Here is a 16,697-nt window from a genome sequence, read left to right on the forward strand (position 1 = left end):
AATTTTAATTTATTTATCAATAGTAAATGTTAAATTTTCGTTATTTCTGAAAAGAAAATTTTCAAATTAGTAGATAATTTAATTTAATGTATGTTAATTAAGAATGGAAAGATTTAAACTTTGTATTTTTTTTTCTCTATAACTCTATACAGAATATAAATTTAAGATTTATAAATACACTGAACTAATTAATTTTGATATACTTCGTAATTTTTATTTGTAAAATTCCTTAATTTCTTTGTGAAATGCCAATAAATAAAAATATTGATCTTCACAAGAAAATTACGTCAGCCCACCAGTGGCCAAATGGTTCTGTTTCCTGAACAGTGGATTAATAAAGATTTTACTCTTTATTACCATTAGCAATATTTTCTCTACCCTCAAAATTAAGATTTTTGCCATTTTATAAATAATTAATAATATAAATTTTAAAAATAAAATCTCATAACAGATGGCGCCACATAATTTTAACTTGCCGGGAAAGTTACGCAACTTCTTACTGGATTTTTATAGCAAATGGATACATGCAAGTTTATATTGTTTATATTACTAAATTCTATATAAAAATTTTCTTTACCAGCTGATAACGATGTATTATAGCTATAGGAGCGGATTAAATTCTATAATTATATTCGTATACTTTATTTCTTATATAATGTTTATTTTTATCAATGAAACAAGCCGTGAATGCATACATAATATTGCTTATTATCAAAATCATTATCCTGAGTAGATGTATCACGCTCACCAGTATAACAGGTTTTCTTCCTCATACATTCAATCTGGTTGGGCTGTAACTTGAAAAATTGTCCACAGCTTCCATGGATGGCAAGCCACTGGAGCATATATAAATCAGGGATTTTTATGTCCTAATTTCTTTTCAATGATTTATTTCCAGGCTGAATATAATGCTATGAATGTGAAGTGGAAGAAAACAGAAACATACAAAAGCAAAAGTAAAGACCATTGCTGTACACCAGGGATGCAAAATTGTTACTTTTAAGTGAAAAAGTCACTGACTGACTGTACATACAAGAATCATAGTGGCCGATTTTCGGAGTGAAAAAGTCAGTCAGTGACTTTTTCACTCCAAACTAATCTTTACCAAAGAAAAACTCCTAAAAATAAACTTTGATTATAGTCTAAATTGTCATAATGTTTTTACTTGGAGTAATTTTTTCATCTTATATGTTTTTGTTTGAATTGTTACATATCTCTGCTAAGTTCCAATTATATTTTATTGAAAATAATTATTTTTCCTTCCTTTGCACTTTTAAGATAAATATAGGCTATAAAAATCTCAAGGTGATTACAGTATTTTATTTTTAAAAATTATAGTAATAATCTATTATTTATAGAAATAATATTCTAATAATTTGCAATTTACAAGTGAAAAAACTTAATTGATACTTACTTACTTTTTTTTATGATTTAAACTTAAAATGGATAAGGAGAGATCTCTTAATACTTTCTATTTTCAAGTCTGTCATAAAAATATACGAAACACGAAGTACATTCGTAGTCGATGACATCATCAAATATTTTATATCGATATAGTTAAGAACATCATTTTAATAAAATTGCGACAAACAATGAGATGGCTCGTTTTCATGCTTTTGTTTCCCAAGAGCATGCAAACGAGCACCTTTTTTGTATATTTAATACTTCCCATTTGGAAAAAAAGAAGGAAGTATTTTTTCCCTTTTTTGCATATTTCATATTCATCTTAACGTATTATGCCTTTAACGGTATGAATTAATTAATATGAGAAAATTGCATGTTTTTGATTGAAAACAAAACTTACTTTTATCTCGTATATTACGTCATGCCGCTATATTTTACCTTGGAAAAATGAGTGCTGGAATTTGTTGATTGTATTTCGAGCGCAATCAACATAGATGTTTGTCAAGGATTTTATTATAAATCGCGCTGCTTTATTATAAAATCCTGTATGCGAAAAACGGATAAATGAAAATCATATACAGTAGCTTGTCATTTAAAAAAAAGAAGTTATTTTAGCATATAAAAACTCGAAAAACTTGTCAAAAATTTCTCGAAAACTGAAGATCAATGCTTCAATGATGGTTTACGAAAAGAGATGACATTCTGACTGCATTCAGTGACAGAATATTAAACAGTAAAATTGCGTCGTCTTCCCTATAAAATTTCTGCTAATTATCCAAAAAAGGAATCTGCATTGGCCAAGTGGATTACAGTGGTACGGTCAAAAGGTAGAACTGTTATTGGTAATACTTGTAATAACCCGTGAAATGACAAAGCATCTCTTTCTCCAAATTTACCCAAATGTTGATTCATCAACATTTAAGGCGTCACATGGGTTGTTGATCCGTTTTATGCTAGTACATAAAATTTCTTGAAAAGATGTCTTTGATTTCTTGAAAAGGTAAGCGTAATGACAGCAAGTACGTTTATAGAAGAGTATATTCCCCTAAAATCTTGGAATACCCGACCCAATTCCTTATTTAAGCCGAATTGTTTATTCGTTTTGGACTCGGATCATTCACATTTGTGAGAAGACAAACAGGCCAAAATAAAACAAAAAATATTGATGTTTACTACACTCTAGATGGTGTAACCCTTTAATACAACCCCTCGATACTCATATGAATAAACTTCCTAAAAATCAGGTGAGAAAAAATAAAAAGACTGAATTGCTAATGGGAATAAAGAATTTACAAGTTTCGGAAACAGAAAGTCTGCTTCTTATGAGGAAGTCGTAAAATGGATTTGCGATGCACGGACAACAGGGACGCCCGTACATTGGTGCCCTTAGGGCAAGTATCCCTTTTTTTGCCTGGGTTTTTCTTTTCCTAATCTCTAAGGAGACCCCAAATTTCGTTATCAACAAGAACAGAAAATTCATGTCTTCTAGTTAGCCTATTCTGCATATATAGAAGAAACTAATGAACGATATTTCTTCATTATCCCACGCAACTTCGTTATATGTTGACCAAAACTACATTCTTTGTTAACGAAGTCAAGTTAGTCACGAGTGCAACCAACACTACTTTGTGGGAGCGCTAATCCGACTTTGAATTATAGACTGAAGCTTCTTGTATAATCTACGATGCCATTTTTTTATATAGTTTATGCTTCCCGTTTTTGCCCGGACGCCCCTGATGAAGAAGCATAGGTTATGAGGTTGTCATTTGAGCAAAACGGATCGTGCCTACGTCAAACACCTTTTGCATTTTAAACTTCAGGGGTGTGTACTAGAAATGCTAGACTTTGTGGAGGATTCGGAAAGAGAATATGAAGGTGACAGTGACACGGAAGGTACGAGTAAAACTAATACAAGCTATGAATCTAGTAAATTTAATGAAATTACTATTGTTTCTTAGAGTTCTTGGAAAAGCGGTGAAATTTAAATGTAGTATATAGAAATAACTTAATTTAACTTCAAAAAAATACAAATTTTTCAACAGTATAGCTTTTAGTATACAATAAAATTAAATAACATTAAGATTAATATTAAATAACAATAAAATTAAATAACATTAATATTAATATTAAATAACATTAACATTAAATGTAGACGTAAACAAGTTTCTTCATATACAACGACACTCCGTTAAAAGTGGGCTATGTTACTTCTGTTTTGGTCCATAAATTTATATGAATTAATGAAATATTCTAACATTATAATTTATAAATTGAATTCTGATTACTTACTCTTATTTATTTTATAGTAGAATAAAAAATAGATGGTTTCGAGTTATATTTGATGCTTTCGTAGCACTCTGTTATTACTCATGCTTACATAAAAATACAGTAATATATGGGAATTATTCATAAAATTAAAAATGCTGATTTGTAAAAAATTTTGTCTTCAAGTTTTTACAATTAAGTTAACAATGATAAGATATTTTAATTTACATTCTATTTTAATATTCAAATGCATTCAAGACGACATTATGACGCGACATTGCAAAGCTTTATATTTCCATATTTATCTGCATATTCAATATTGTATATATAGATGAACAGGGATAAATGGAGCTTCTGAATATTACTTATTTCAAAACATTTCTTTCCTGTTATATTATATTCACCGCATTCAATCAAAATTTAATAAATTATTACAACAATTTTTCTCTTCACAAGACACAATCTTATGCATCTGACAACCGTGGTAATTTCATTATTTTGCATTCAAATCTATGATTAAGAAAAGTCCAAAAGAAACTGGTTAAAAAATTTGGCCTTACGTGTAAACTGAAACGATGTATTTTTGATATAAAGGGAATAAAACTTATTCAATTACAAGTCAACCCCCCTATAACACTGTTGATAATTCCGTTTTATATGAATTTCATGTTGTACGAGTCACTTAGATTTTACAAATACGTGTGCCGAGCTGTGAACGGCTCACGTATTTGTAAAATCTAAGTGACTCGTACAACATGGAATTCATATAAAACAGAATTATCTACAGTGCTATAGAGAGTCGACTGTAATAACTATATAAACTGAACATGACACGACCACTGAACATTATTTTTTGCAAATACGTATGACTCGACAAGGCCAACGTCGTGACGAAGCGGTATTAATATCATTATGTATAGTATTAAATATTAATGCAATCTTATATATAAAATAAAAATTTAATGCAGTCCAATATTTTAAAAGAAAAAAAAATTATATTGTTTGATATGTATAATGCATACGCAATTCCAAAAAGGTTCAAAATTGAAAAGTGTACTTAGTTAACATTTTCATATAAAGTGATTAAAAGTTAAAATCTCTGTATTCAAAGTCAATATTTTCTGGTATTTTTCTGCGCTTTTTAATTTTTTTTATTATTTCATGTAAATCATTTGGTAATCGTAAAAAGTTTTAGAATACGATTGCATTATTATATTATAAACGAACATAACACAACTAATAAATAAGTGATTTAATATTTTAAGCTTACCGTCTAGAACAGACAGCGATATGGACCATCAAACATGGCCACCAAACAAAACAAAATGAGACCTTACAATTATTATTCATCTGTATTTCCCTTCAATGAATACGGGTTTTTAATTTGTCATTTTCATCACCTTCGTCGTTTTCGTTTTGTTTTTTTATTACGTCTCCGTTTGATTTTCTGCTCCCTTCTCCATTCCAGTACCTTCTGTATTTCGTATGTATTGTGGCACTTCTATTCCAAATTGGTGCAAAACCAAGCATATTCCTGGTCTATCACGATCATTGCGTTGTTACGTCTGTGTGGGGAGTGCGACAGTTTCATCTACCGGTATTCAGGCGAGATATGAACCAACGAAACAAATATACAAAGCTACTTACGAGTTAGCTTAGTAGATTGGAAATTTTTAAGCAATTAATTTTATTTTAAAGAAAAAAGTAAATATAAAGAACACAATATTTAATTACAAAAATCTATATTTAATTACAAAAATATAGATACTAAGGACTAATGGAAGTATAATAAGTCTGTTTATTATTCCTAAGTAACAATGTTTTTGTAATACAACGTTTTAAATTAGGTTTCTTTTAATATTTTGTGCCATAGGCAATAGTTTAATAAAGGAATAATCTACAAATTCATCGGCACAGTATTCGTAACTAACACATTCAAAATGACGCAAATATTTTTGTTGAATAGTTAATATCTAAGTGAATAGATTGTATTATTAACTATTAAATGAGTAAGAGAATATTGACAGGACTGTAGCTTATTTTACTTATTAAGTATAGATGATATATATTTTTTGTCTGAAGGTAATACACGATTAGGTTTTGATAAATAAAAAAATAAATAAATAATTTAGATTAGGTCGTTAGGCTAATCCTAAAAGTTAATTTACTCATTTTTTCAGAAATATAAATCATTATTTCTATGATAGTCCCACAAATATCCAAAAACATTAGTCAACACTTAAAACTGAATGCTAGAAATTTAAGGTTCTTAAATATTCATTTTTTTTTACTTTCCTGGCTGTGTTCTATAACAGAGGGAAAGTATGACGATCGGTCACATAGTAATCCCCTCCCCAAGATATTTATATTTTTGGACTCAGGACACCTTGAAACGCCAAGAAATACAAAACAATTTGGGTTTTTTTTCTGTATCTATGGATGTTAGTTTGTAAGTAGGGGTGCACAATATTGTTTACCTTCTTTGAAGCTTAATAACTCCTATGCTTTTAAACCTTAATAAATATCCTAACGCATTACGTAGATAAAGACCAACGCAATTGGGATGAAATGGTCCCTTACGCCCTTTTTACGTATAATTCCAGTTCATTCCAGTACAAACGAGCCGTATTACTTGTTGTTCGGAAGAGAACCAGTTTATTTGATTGATATCGTAACTGAATCCAATAGACCTAGTTACGATGTTAGAGAAAATTTTACAAATAAATTAAGGTCGAGGTTTGCCTTCGCACACAAGTTGGCCCAGGAGCACGCTGAGAAGGCTGCAAATGATAGGAAATTATACCAACAGCGTAAGAATAAGCTATATAAATTTTCTATAGGAGACAGACTTTTCGTAACGGAAATAACTGTCCCATCAGGGTTAAAGAGAGAACGACCCCAAAATAGTAAGGACCCTATAGGATAGTAACGGAGACAAGTCCGGTCGACTTTATTATCCAGCACGTACGGGAAGAGGATGCACACACACGCTAACCGGATGAAACCAGCGCTCGCGCGAATGGAATTTGGAACTTTTGCAGCGGACGAACCTAAGTCCGAAGCAAAAGCTTCCGAGTCATCTACCTCAGAACAAGCACCGCTTATAGCTAGAGATCCTTGTGTTTATTTTGGAGTCAACTCAGCTGAGCCAGGTAGACACTAGTTAATCGACAAGCGTCCACTTTTAAAACCCTCAAATAGATATGCTCTGCGAAGTCGGAAACCTGTAAATGAATACCCTTAGGTTTTCCCGCTCTCTTCGAAGATCACACAACCGATTGATGCGACAATTTCACACGCGGAAGTAACTGAGGCTTACCGCAAGTCATGAATATCGCCACGGTCTACACCAATCGGACTATTAAAAGATTGTAAATGGTAGTCTCTTTCACCTGGTAAAAAGAGACTATCATGAGAGAAAGAGGAGCCATTAGCAACTATTACATACACGATTATTTTTGTTTTATGTCGCGAACTCGGAACTATTAATAATGCCAACCTTGTAGACCAGTGTTTTTCAACCTTCTTGAATACGCGACCCCTTTACAAGTTAAAAAATTCTGGCGACCCCCCACGGCCATATTAAAATTATGTCAGTGATTTTAAAAACTATGTATTTAATTTTCTTTCTGTTGAGATTTAAATATCGATAAAAAACTAATTGTACTGTAAAATAAACAGGCACAGCCTTCTCACTGAANAGATCCTCATTACAGCCATAAATCCATTCCTGTAGCTCCGCACCAATGCGAGCACTAAAATCACCAATCAAAAAAATCTATTTTGTAACACCAAACCAATCTCACTATTTCTGTCCATAGAATAAGTCTTATATACATAAAACAAACGGAAATTACTAGATACCCTATCGTTAATTCCATAAGCATCCAATGCCTGTCTTTTTCTAAAATATTCACTTTCAAAGAATTGATTATCAAAAGCATCCAGCCACCAATAAAACGACCTCTATCAGTCTTTCGATAATCTGCTTCCTGAAAAACAAAAAAGTTATTCATGTTATGAAAATCGGAAATTACGCCACGTCTCCATTAAGAAAATTAAATCAAAAGTACACAGAAAATTCCAAAAAAAAAAAAAATACATTTATTTACAATACCTTTACAATTCCATAAAAGTACCGACGTACCTACTCCCAGTCAAGCAATCATTCCTTCCAATTTAGTATTCTGCTTTAAATTTAGTTGAATTAATAACGATATTCCATCCATAATATCCAGTTATCCCTAAAGTAACTCTAAAATCCTCGTCTCCTTCAATGGATCCGGGTGAAAGATCTTACTTAGATCTACTATCTGACTGACTTACTGGTGAATAGGTCTTCCTTTTAGATATGAAGAATAATACCAATTATCGTATCTGTAATGCTACAAGCATGGCGGCGGAAGAACCATTGTAGTTTGAAGAATTTTTGTAATTTCCGGAGTAACATTTTTTATGTCACAATTGTTCGTAAACACATTTCTTATAATCTTTTCTATATTGGTCTATAAGAAGAATGAATGTTATCCCGCAGAATTATTAAAGTTTATTCAAAGCACACCTAAGTGTCGTTTTGATATTAAATTTTGTCGTCAAAAACACCTCTCGGGGTACGTAACAATAATGAGATGGGGCAAACTATTTCAACGTTCCTGGCATTTGCAATGTCTTTAAGATGTACAAAGACTACATTTCTTAGGATAATATTCAAGATTATGCCTTACAGACAGCTCGTTACTTTGTGCAGTTATATCCGTGGTTCTGGGTGCCGACTTCGGTACATAAGATATTGATTCATGGTGCAGAAGTGATAAATTCATCGGTATTGCCGATAGAGCAGATGTCTGAAGACGCTCAAGAGTCTACTAATAAATACATTAAAAAGTTTCGAGAAGATTTTGCAAGAAAAGTTCCCGAGTGAAAACAGTGAAAAACATTATTTTACACCTATTATTAATATCCGATCCGTTTATTTCGAGTTTGTGCGAATTACCTCGAAAAAACCCAAAATCGTTGCTTCCAGAAGCAGTTTTATTGTTAGTTGCGCCATGTATACCAGCAAGTACAAGAAGCTCCAGCGATTTCAAAGTTGAATCATCTGATTGTGAATCAAATTATTCTTTGGATGACGATGCATGAACTTTTAATCAACTGATTGTATGTATTAAACAATATATGAATTTATTTTGTACTTTTTCTATAAAAGTGGTTCGTGTTAAATCCGTCATTTTGTTTTTATTTCAAATTTTGACTTCGGATTCATAATCAGCGATCCCGAAAACCCTCGAATACTGACTTTCAGCCGAATTAATAATGCTTTTGACTTTTGGCCAGCTTTTTGGGATTTGGTCCCACTGTGCGACCCCCCGTGTATGGCTTTGCGACTCACAGGTTGAAAAACACTGTTGTAGACCATGAATTGAAAAGTGCAAACACCCCATCATCGTCTTAATCCAGTAGAAAATGGAATAAAGTTTACTCCAAGTTTTCAAAAAAAAATTTTCTTCTGTTGGAAAACTTCGAGAGAAAGGAAGACAAACATACCTACGGATGACACGCGATCTTCGGACTTTACATGTCCATGTGTGTCGGAAGTAGCTTCTACACCTACATTTTGCGGGTGACAGACCGATTAAACTAAGTATCGAATCCCTATTTGTGTTCCGAAGAACCTGAAAAGGAACGCGAATATATTCGATTTTAAACCCCTTTTTGGCGTTTTTAGAAAGAAATGGAATTTTGTGATTGGTATGAATTGCTCTACAAAATATAAAATGTTTGCGTATCGTCGAATGTAATTTAAATGTTCAAATCGGATCCAATACAACACTAAATGTTCGTAAATGCCGCACGAAAAAACACCACTTATTATTTTACCCTTGCGGGAGGAATCCCGAACACCTGCCGTAGAGGTTAAAAAAAACCCTCTCCTCCCGAGGGAAACGAGTATGACAAAACGCCCGTACCTCCCTGCGGGACGTCGAAAAAGAGAAAAAGTAACATAGAATTTAAATGTAAAAGTTAAAATTGTCGGAAAAATTTATACATTGTTAAAAATTTGTTATTCGATTGTTATTTGATCATTTGTAGAAACCTTTGAACGTAGTCGTGTGATGTTACGCGAAACCAAACGCGTGCGAGGAAAACAACGGGGAGAATGAACTGACAGCTTACTAAGCTGCCAGCTAAAACGTCGCTACTCCACAGCGACATTTTAAAACGTCTTGTGACAGCCTCGTCATCCAACCATGATCAAGATCCTCATTACAGCCATAAATCCATTCCTGTAGCTCCGCACCAATGCGAGCACTAAAATCACCAATCAAAAAAATCTATTTTGTAACACCAAACCAATCTCACTATTTCTGTCCATAGAATAAGTCTTATATACATAAAACAAACGGAAATTACTAGATACCCTATCGTTAATTCCATAAGCATCCAATGCCTGTCTTTTTCTAAAATATTCACTTTCAAAGAATTGATTATCAAAAGCATCCAGCCACCAATAAAACGACCTCTATCAGTCTTTCGATAATCTGCTTCCTGAAAAACAAAAAAGTTATTCATGTTATGAAAATCGGAAATTACGCCACGTCTCCATTAAGAAAATTAAATCAAAAGTACACAGAAAATTCCAAAAAAAAAAAAAATACATTTATTTACAATACCTTTCGATAACCTGCTTCCTGTAAAACAAAAAAGTTATTCGTGTTATGAAAATCGGAAATTACGCCACGTCTCCATTAAGAAAATTAAATCAAAAGTACACAGAAAATTCCAAAAAAAAAAAAAAATACATTTATTTACAATACCTTTACAATTCCATAAAAGTACCGACGTACCTACTCCCAGTCAAGCAATCATTCCTTCCAATTTAGTATTCTGCTTTAAATTTAGTTGAATTAATAACGATATTCCATCCATAATATCCAGTTATCCCTAAAGTAACTCTAAAATCCTCGTCTCCTTCAATGGATCCGGGTGAAAGATCTTACTTAGATCTACTATCTGACTGACTTACTGGTGAATAGGTCTTCCTTTTAGATATGAAGAATAATACCAATTATCGTATCTGTAATGCTACAAGCATGGCGGCGGAAGAACCATTGTAGTTTGAAGAATTTTTGTAATTTCCGGAGTAACATTTTTTATGTCACAATTGTTCGTAAACACATTTCTTATAATCTTTTCTATATTGGTCTATAAGAAGAATGAATGTTATCCCGCAGAATTATTAAAGTTTATTCAAAGCACACCTAAGTGTCGTTTTGATATTAAATTTTGTCGTCAAAAACACCTCTCGGGGTACGTAACAATAATGAGATGGGGCAAACTATTTCAACGTTCCTGGCATTTGCAATGTCTTTAAGATGTACAAAGACTACATTTCTTAGGATAATACGAAACGATAAAAGAAAACACAGAAGTGAATGGAGAGATGACGCTGAATACAGTTAGAAGTGTTTTGGAGTCGAATGAATATGTTCGTGTTGTGGCAAAGGCTAACAAAATACCTCATGTAATACAGATGTGTGCAGAAAGGAAAGAATAATATGAATAACCAGGCAGCATTTTGGCGAAAATATTATGTATATTATTTCTCCCCATTGCTCCGTTTCAATATACTTTAAGTACAGGGTAAATTGAAACAAACGACAATGTGAAAAAAACACTTTTTTTCTGAAAACATCGTTTGTAAAACATTAAAACGTAATACATAATGGCATCCAACTAATTGCCATATCTGATGACATAACCATTAATATGCTAACATTAACGGTTATTCAATAAAAAGAAATTCAAACCACGTACTGTTCTAACATGTCCCGCCTCCCTAATAAATGATTTATACGAAATAATAAACATTAAAAAGCGCAGAAAAATACCAGAAAATATTGATTTTGAATACATAATTTTTAAACTTTAAACATTTTATATGAAAATGTAATTTCCAATTCAAAAATAACAATTTTCGTTTTAAAAAGTGAATTTCTAAACAAGTTATCAAATTTTGTGTACATATTCTAGGAAAAGACAAGAATTTGTATTTATTTATAGCTTTATTATGATAAATAAATAGGTGCTAACTGTTATAAAAGGGAGAAATTATAAGCTAGACTCACTACATCGCCGGGAAAAAGGACAAATATGAAAGCTTTAATAGTTATTCTTCACATTTTAGTCGGTTTATTCTTTATGCTGAACGTTACATTTGCACTTCTACCAGATGGTAAGTCTCATTTTCCTATATTTTATAAATATTTCTTTATAATTTTAACATAACAATTGCTTGTGTGACTTATAAATATGATTAAATACATAAATTAATAAAATATAACTGAAAAATCGAAAGATATGATGAGTGCTTTTTACTTTATTGTATCAATATCTTATACAGAGATATATCAAGGGAATTACGCTAATATTTACATTGAAAATTCACAAAATAAAAGATTTTTGCGTAACAATATTATGTATTAGACTATGTAATAGTTATTCTGTATAAACAGATGTAGATAGGACTTTAACAAAGAGAAATCAAATTAAATTAGGTAAAATTATTTTAAATGAGGTGTAATCAAATTACTTGAACATAACCATAGTGGTTATTTATTTATTTTTGACGATTGAAAAGTCAGAAGATATCGATTTACAGTACAGAAAATAATGTTTTACTTTATTCTGAACAATTACGTTCCCGGCTCTGTTATACTGTGTATACCAGAGGGAAAGTATGGAGATCGGNTACGAAACGATAAAAGAAAACACAGAAGTGAATGGAGAGATGACGCTGAATACAGTTAGAAGTGTTTTGGAGTCGAATGAATATGTTCGTGTTGTGGCAAAGGCTAACAAAATACCTCATGTAATACAGATGTGTGCAGAAAGGAAAGAATAATATGAATAACCAGGCAGCATTTTGGCGAAAATATTATGTATATTATTTCTCCCCATTGCTCCGTTTCAATATACTTTAAGTACAGGGTAAATTGAAACAAACGACAATGTGAAAAAAACACTTTTTTTCTGAAAACATCGTTTGTAAAACATTAAAACGTAATACATAATGGCATCCAACTAATTGCCATATCTGATGACATAACCATTAATATGCTAACATTAACGGTTATTCAATAAAAAGAAATTCAAACCACGTACTGTTCTAACATGTCCCGCCTCCCTAATAAATGATTTATACGAAATAATAAACATTAAAAAGCGCAGAAAAATACCAGAAAATATTGATTTTAAAGACATAATTTTTAAACTTTAAACATTTTATATGAAAATGTAATTTCCAATTCAAAAATAACAATTTTCGTTTTAAAAAGTGAATTTCTAAACAAGTTATCAAATTTTGTGTACATATTCTAGGAAAAGACAAGAATTTGTATTTATTTATAGCTTTATTATGATAAATAAATAGGTGCTAACTGTTATAAAAGGGGGAAATTATAAGCTAGACTCACTACATCGCCGGGAAAAAGGACAAATATGAAAGCTTTAATAGTTATTCTTCACGTTTTATTCAGTTTATTCTTTATGCTGAACGTTACATTTGCACTTCTACCAGATGGTAAGTCTCGTTTTCCTATTTTTTATAAATATTTATAATTTTAACATAACAATTGTTTGTGTGACTTATAAATATGATTAAATATATAAATTAATAAAATATAACTGAAAAATCGAATAATATGATGCGTGCTTTTTACTTTATTGTATCAATACCTTATACAGAGATATATAAGGGAATTACACTAATATTTACGTTGAAAATTCACAAAATAAAAGTTTTTTTCATAACAATATTAGGCCTATGTATTAGACAATGTAACAGTTATTCTGTATAAACAGATGTAGATAGGAATTTAACAAAGAGAAATCAAATTAAATTAAGGTAAAATTATTTTAAATGAGGTGTAATCAAATTACTTGAACGTAACCATAGTGGTTATATATTTATTTATGACGATTCAAAAGTCAGAAGATAACGATTTACAGTGCAGAAAATAATACGTGTTACTTTATTCTGAACAATTACGTTCCCGGCTCTGTTATACTGTGTATACCAGAGGGAAAGTATGGAGATCGGTTAAAAAATGACCCCGAGATTTTTACATTTTTGGCCTGATGGGTCCTCGAAACGTTTAGAAATGCAAAATATTTGATTGTTTTCTGTATGCATGGATGTGTGCCTAGCAGTGAGGGTGTGGGCGCACGATTTTGTTTAACCAATTTGAAGCGCAATAACTCTCGTGGCTCTGGTCGTAAATTTCTGAAATTTTTCAAGAAGATTTGTGTATTAGGGGAATTGATACCACTAAATTTTGGTAGTTAAAAGTCGATAGGGAAGGAAGATGAAGATTCGGATCTAATGGAGATTTTATACGTTATTAGCGTTTACAATTTTTTTTACAAAACACATCACTATCAAAAGAATTCAGTTTTTTGCCATTTTATATAACAATTAATTATATAAAAAGTTTTTAAATAAAATATCATAACAGATGGCATCACACGCAATTTCAATTGTTGTTGCAGGGAAAGTTAAGCAATTCGTTGCTGGATTATTTTGTATTCGTATTGTCAAGAATAATCTATGAGACTTATCCTTTCCAGACTCGTGCTAATTCATCCTACTGTTATTCAGGCTCACTCGTAATAGGAATAATTAGTGTCGGTCTGGTCATTCGATTAATCAAATAATAGAATCAATCGATCAGTCATCAATCACTCGGCTTTCAGATAAATAGATATATTTTTGAAATTATTTGATAAATTATTTATTAATCCTTCATCACAGTTACAGTTTATTGTTACAGTATGACCGCATCGATATCATATTATAATTTGAAATGTTCCTGTTGTTTAATGCTTTAATATTTTACTCGATAATTGATTTAAGTAAAATTTTATTGTCTAAAATCAATGATAATTTTAATAAATTTTAAAATATTTTATAGAGAATTATTACGAAGATTACGTATTGACTGATTCAAACGGATATCCGGAAGATATTAGCGAGGAATGCACTAAACCAGGATCAAAATTTCTTTTAAGCTTTTTCTACGATGGAAAATATGATGATTTATATACAAAAATTTTAATGTTTGGTAAATTATAATATTAAAAATTCTATAAAATTATTAAAAATATTAATTTAAGTGACTTAAGTCGAATATGTCACAAAATAACTGAATTTTTAAATATTTATCATAGGATTCTCACCAGATTTCCACATAACAGTTAACAAGAAAGAATACAATTACAATGCTGTACCAATTTCAGGTATATCACATAAGTTTTTAAATATAAATAGTTTCTATAGAAGGTCTTTCTCGGAAGAACTCCTGGGCAAATTCCTCAAGTATTTCATCAATTCAATTCAATCCAACTTGATATATTATAATTATAAAAATGCACTTATTTGTTTTAATCGTTTGTTGATATTTATAATTTACATCATAGAAATTAAATAATTTCATTATTTACAGATTTATTTACTTCGGTCGAATTCTTCCTACCGCTGAATGAAGTGCCAGATAATTCAATAGTAGATATGGAATTATTTCACGACACCAAATTTATAAAAATCTGTAGAATTGATTTGTTACGAGTTACAGGTTAAATTTTTAATTTTTATACCAGTAAAATTGAATTTTTTTATCAAATAATTAAATTATTTTATTATCATTTATCAAAATTACAATAAAATATTAAGTATATAGTTAGGATAATAAAAGCAATTTCTTTTTACTTATAGTTGACAACAATAATCCATCGGAGCGTGAACATGAAGGTGTGTAATTTCAAATCTTATGTTAAAATTTTTATTTATAAGTTGCCGTTTTACCTTTATAAAAATAAAATTTCCAAAATTATTTTGATTTACAGATTTTAATATACGTAATACAGCAATTAAAGATATAAGTCCGGATGAGATTGGAATATCTGATGATAACAACGATGATGATATTATGAAATCTGAAGAAAATATTGAACAGGTACTGATACAATATTCGGCAGGCAATTTTGAAAAAATTCTGATGTTGATGATATTGAAAAAAGGTTATTCGTTAATTTAAAGGTAGCTACGAAACAGCCTACTACAGAAAGGTATTTAATGCGTAGATCTACCAGGCGTCCAAGAACCACTACGAAAAGGCATACCAAACATACAAAACATACTACGAAACGGCCTACCAAACCTACAAAACATACTACGAAACGGCCTACCAAACCTACAAAACATACTACGAAAAGGCCTACCAAACCTACAAAACATACTACGAAACGGCCTACTACAAAAATAACTGACAAACCTACAACAAAAAATCTTGCCAAGTGTATAAAAAAATCTGGGAAAAAGTCTCATGCTGCTGCTGCTGCTGCTGCTACAGAAACATATGAAGAAAGTTCGGAACCATCTATTAATGAAGAAGATATAAACGAATAGTAAAACCAAATGTATCCTTCCTTGATGACATAGAACTCGACGATATGACAACATGGTCGAAAGTTTCAAACAAAAGTATGCCTGAAACTCGTAATGCAGAAACTTCGATTAAGAAGAGGAGTTACTAGTTTACCACGTTTTACTTTTTTAACTCAGATAGGATAATTTTATCAGTTTACACAGTTTTTGTACAATGCATTGCGTATGGATACGTTAATAAAACATGAAATTTATTACTACTCTTGAAAAAAACATTCTATGTGTCATTTTATGACGTATAAAGTTCTTTGTGTTTCAAAATTGTAATAACATTAAAATGAGTTAGCTATAAAACAATTTTTAGTTTCTTTTTATATGTTTATTTGTAGTTTTACACGGTATTTATAAGATATTAATTTGAAAGTGATATCTACAAGACATTTTCAATTATATATTGTTGATGGTGTCGCTCTTTATAGAAAATATACGGTAAAACTTGCATTAACGAACACTCCCAAATAGCAGATATCGCTGTTAACGGACGTTTTTACAATACCCAAATACTTCAAATAGAATTATATTTACC

General features: G+C 30.9%; 1 protein-coding gene across 2 annotated transcripts; it reads left to right on the top strand.

Moving 5' to 3' along the window:
• Positions 1 to 13,131: 13,131 nt before the first annotated feature.
• On the top strand, positions 13,132 to 16,454 carry LOC111613798. 2 transcript variants are annotated; one of them, XM_023355149.1, is made up of 8 exons: positions 13,132 to 13,249; positions 14,640 to 14,789; positions 14,896 to 14,964; positions 15,171 to 15,299; positions 15,440 to 15,475; positions 15,571 to 15,680; positions 15,764 to 15,851; positions 15,885 to 16,454. In XM_023355149.1, the coding sequence occupies exons 1-8, from the start codon at positions 13,168 to 13,170 to the stop codon at positions 16,130 to 16,132; spliced, it is 912 nt and encodes a 303-aa protein (XP_023210917.1). In that variant the 5' UTR covers positions 13,132 to 13,167; the 3' UTR covers positions 16,133 to 16,454. The 2 variants fall into 2 exon arrangements, with proteins under 2 accessions (XP_023210917.1, XP_023210916.1); XM_023355148.1 differs by having other exon boundaries at positions 15,764 to 16,454.
• Positions 16,455 to 16,697: the final 243 nt, after the last annotated feature.

The sequence above is a fragment of the Centruroides sculpturatus genome, unplaced genomic scaffold (genome assembly GCF_000671375.1).
Source record: "Centruroides sculpturatus isolate CEXI.00-Female unplaced genomic scaffold, Cexi_2.0 scaffold1904, whole genome shotgun sequence".
Taxonomy (NCBI): Eukaryota; Metazoa; Arthropoda; class Arachnida; order Scorpiones; family Buthidae; genus Centruroides; species Centruroides sculpturatus.

Bases quoted from the DNA above. Each gene is read 5' to 3' on its own strand.
- LOC111613798 (XM_023355148.1), top strand. From the start codon at position 13,168: ATGAAAGCTTTAATAGTTATTCTTCACGTTTTATTCAGTTTATTCTTT. The intron at 13,250-14,639 runs GTAAGTCTCGTT...AATATTTTATAG, and splicing joins ATTTGCACTTCTACCAGATG to AGAATTATTACGAAGATTAC. The intron at 14,965-15,170 runs GTATATCACATA...CATTATTTACAG, and splicing joins CAATGCTGTACCAATTTCAG to ATTTATTTACTTCGGTCGAA.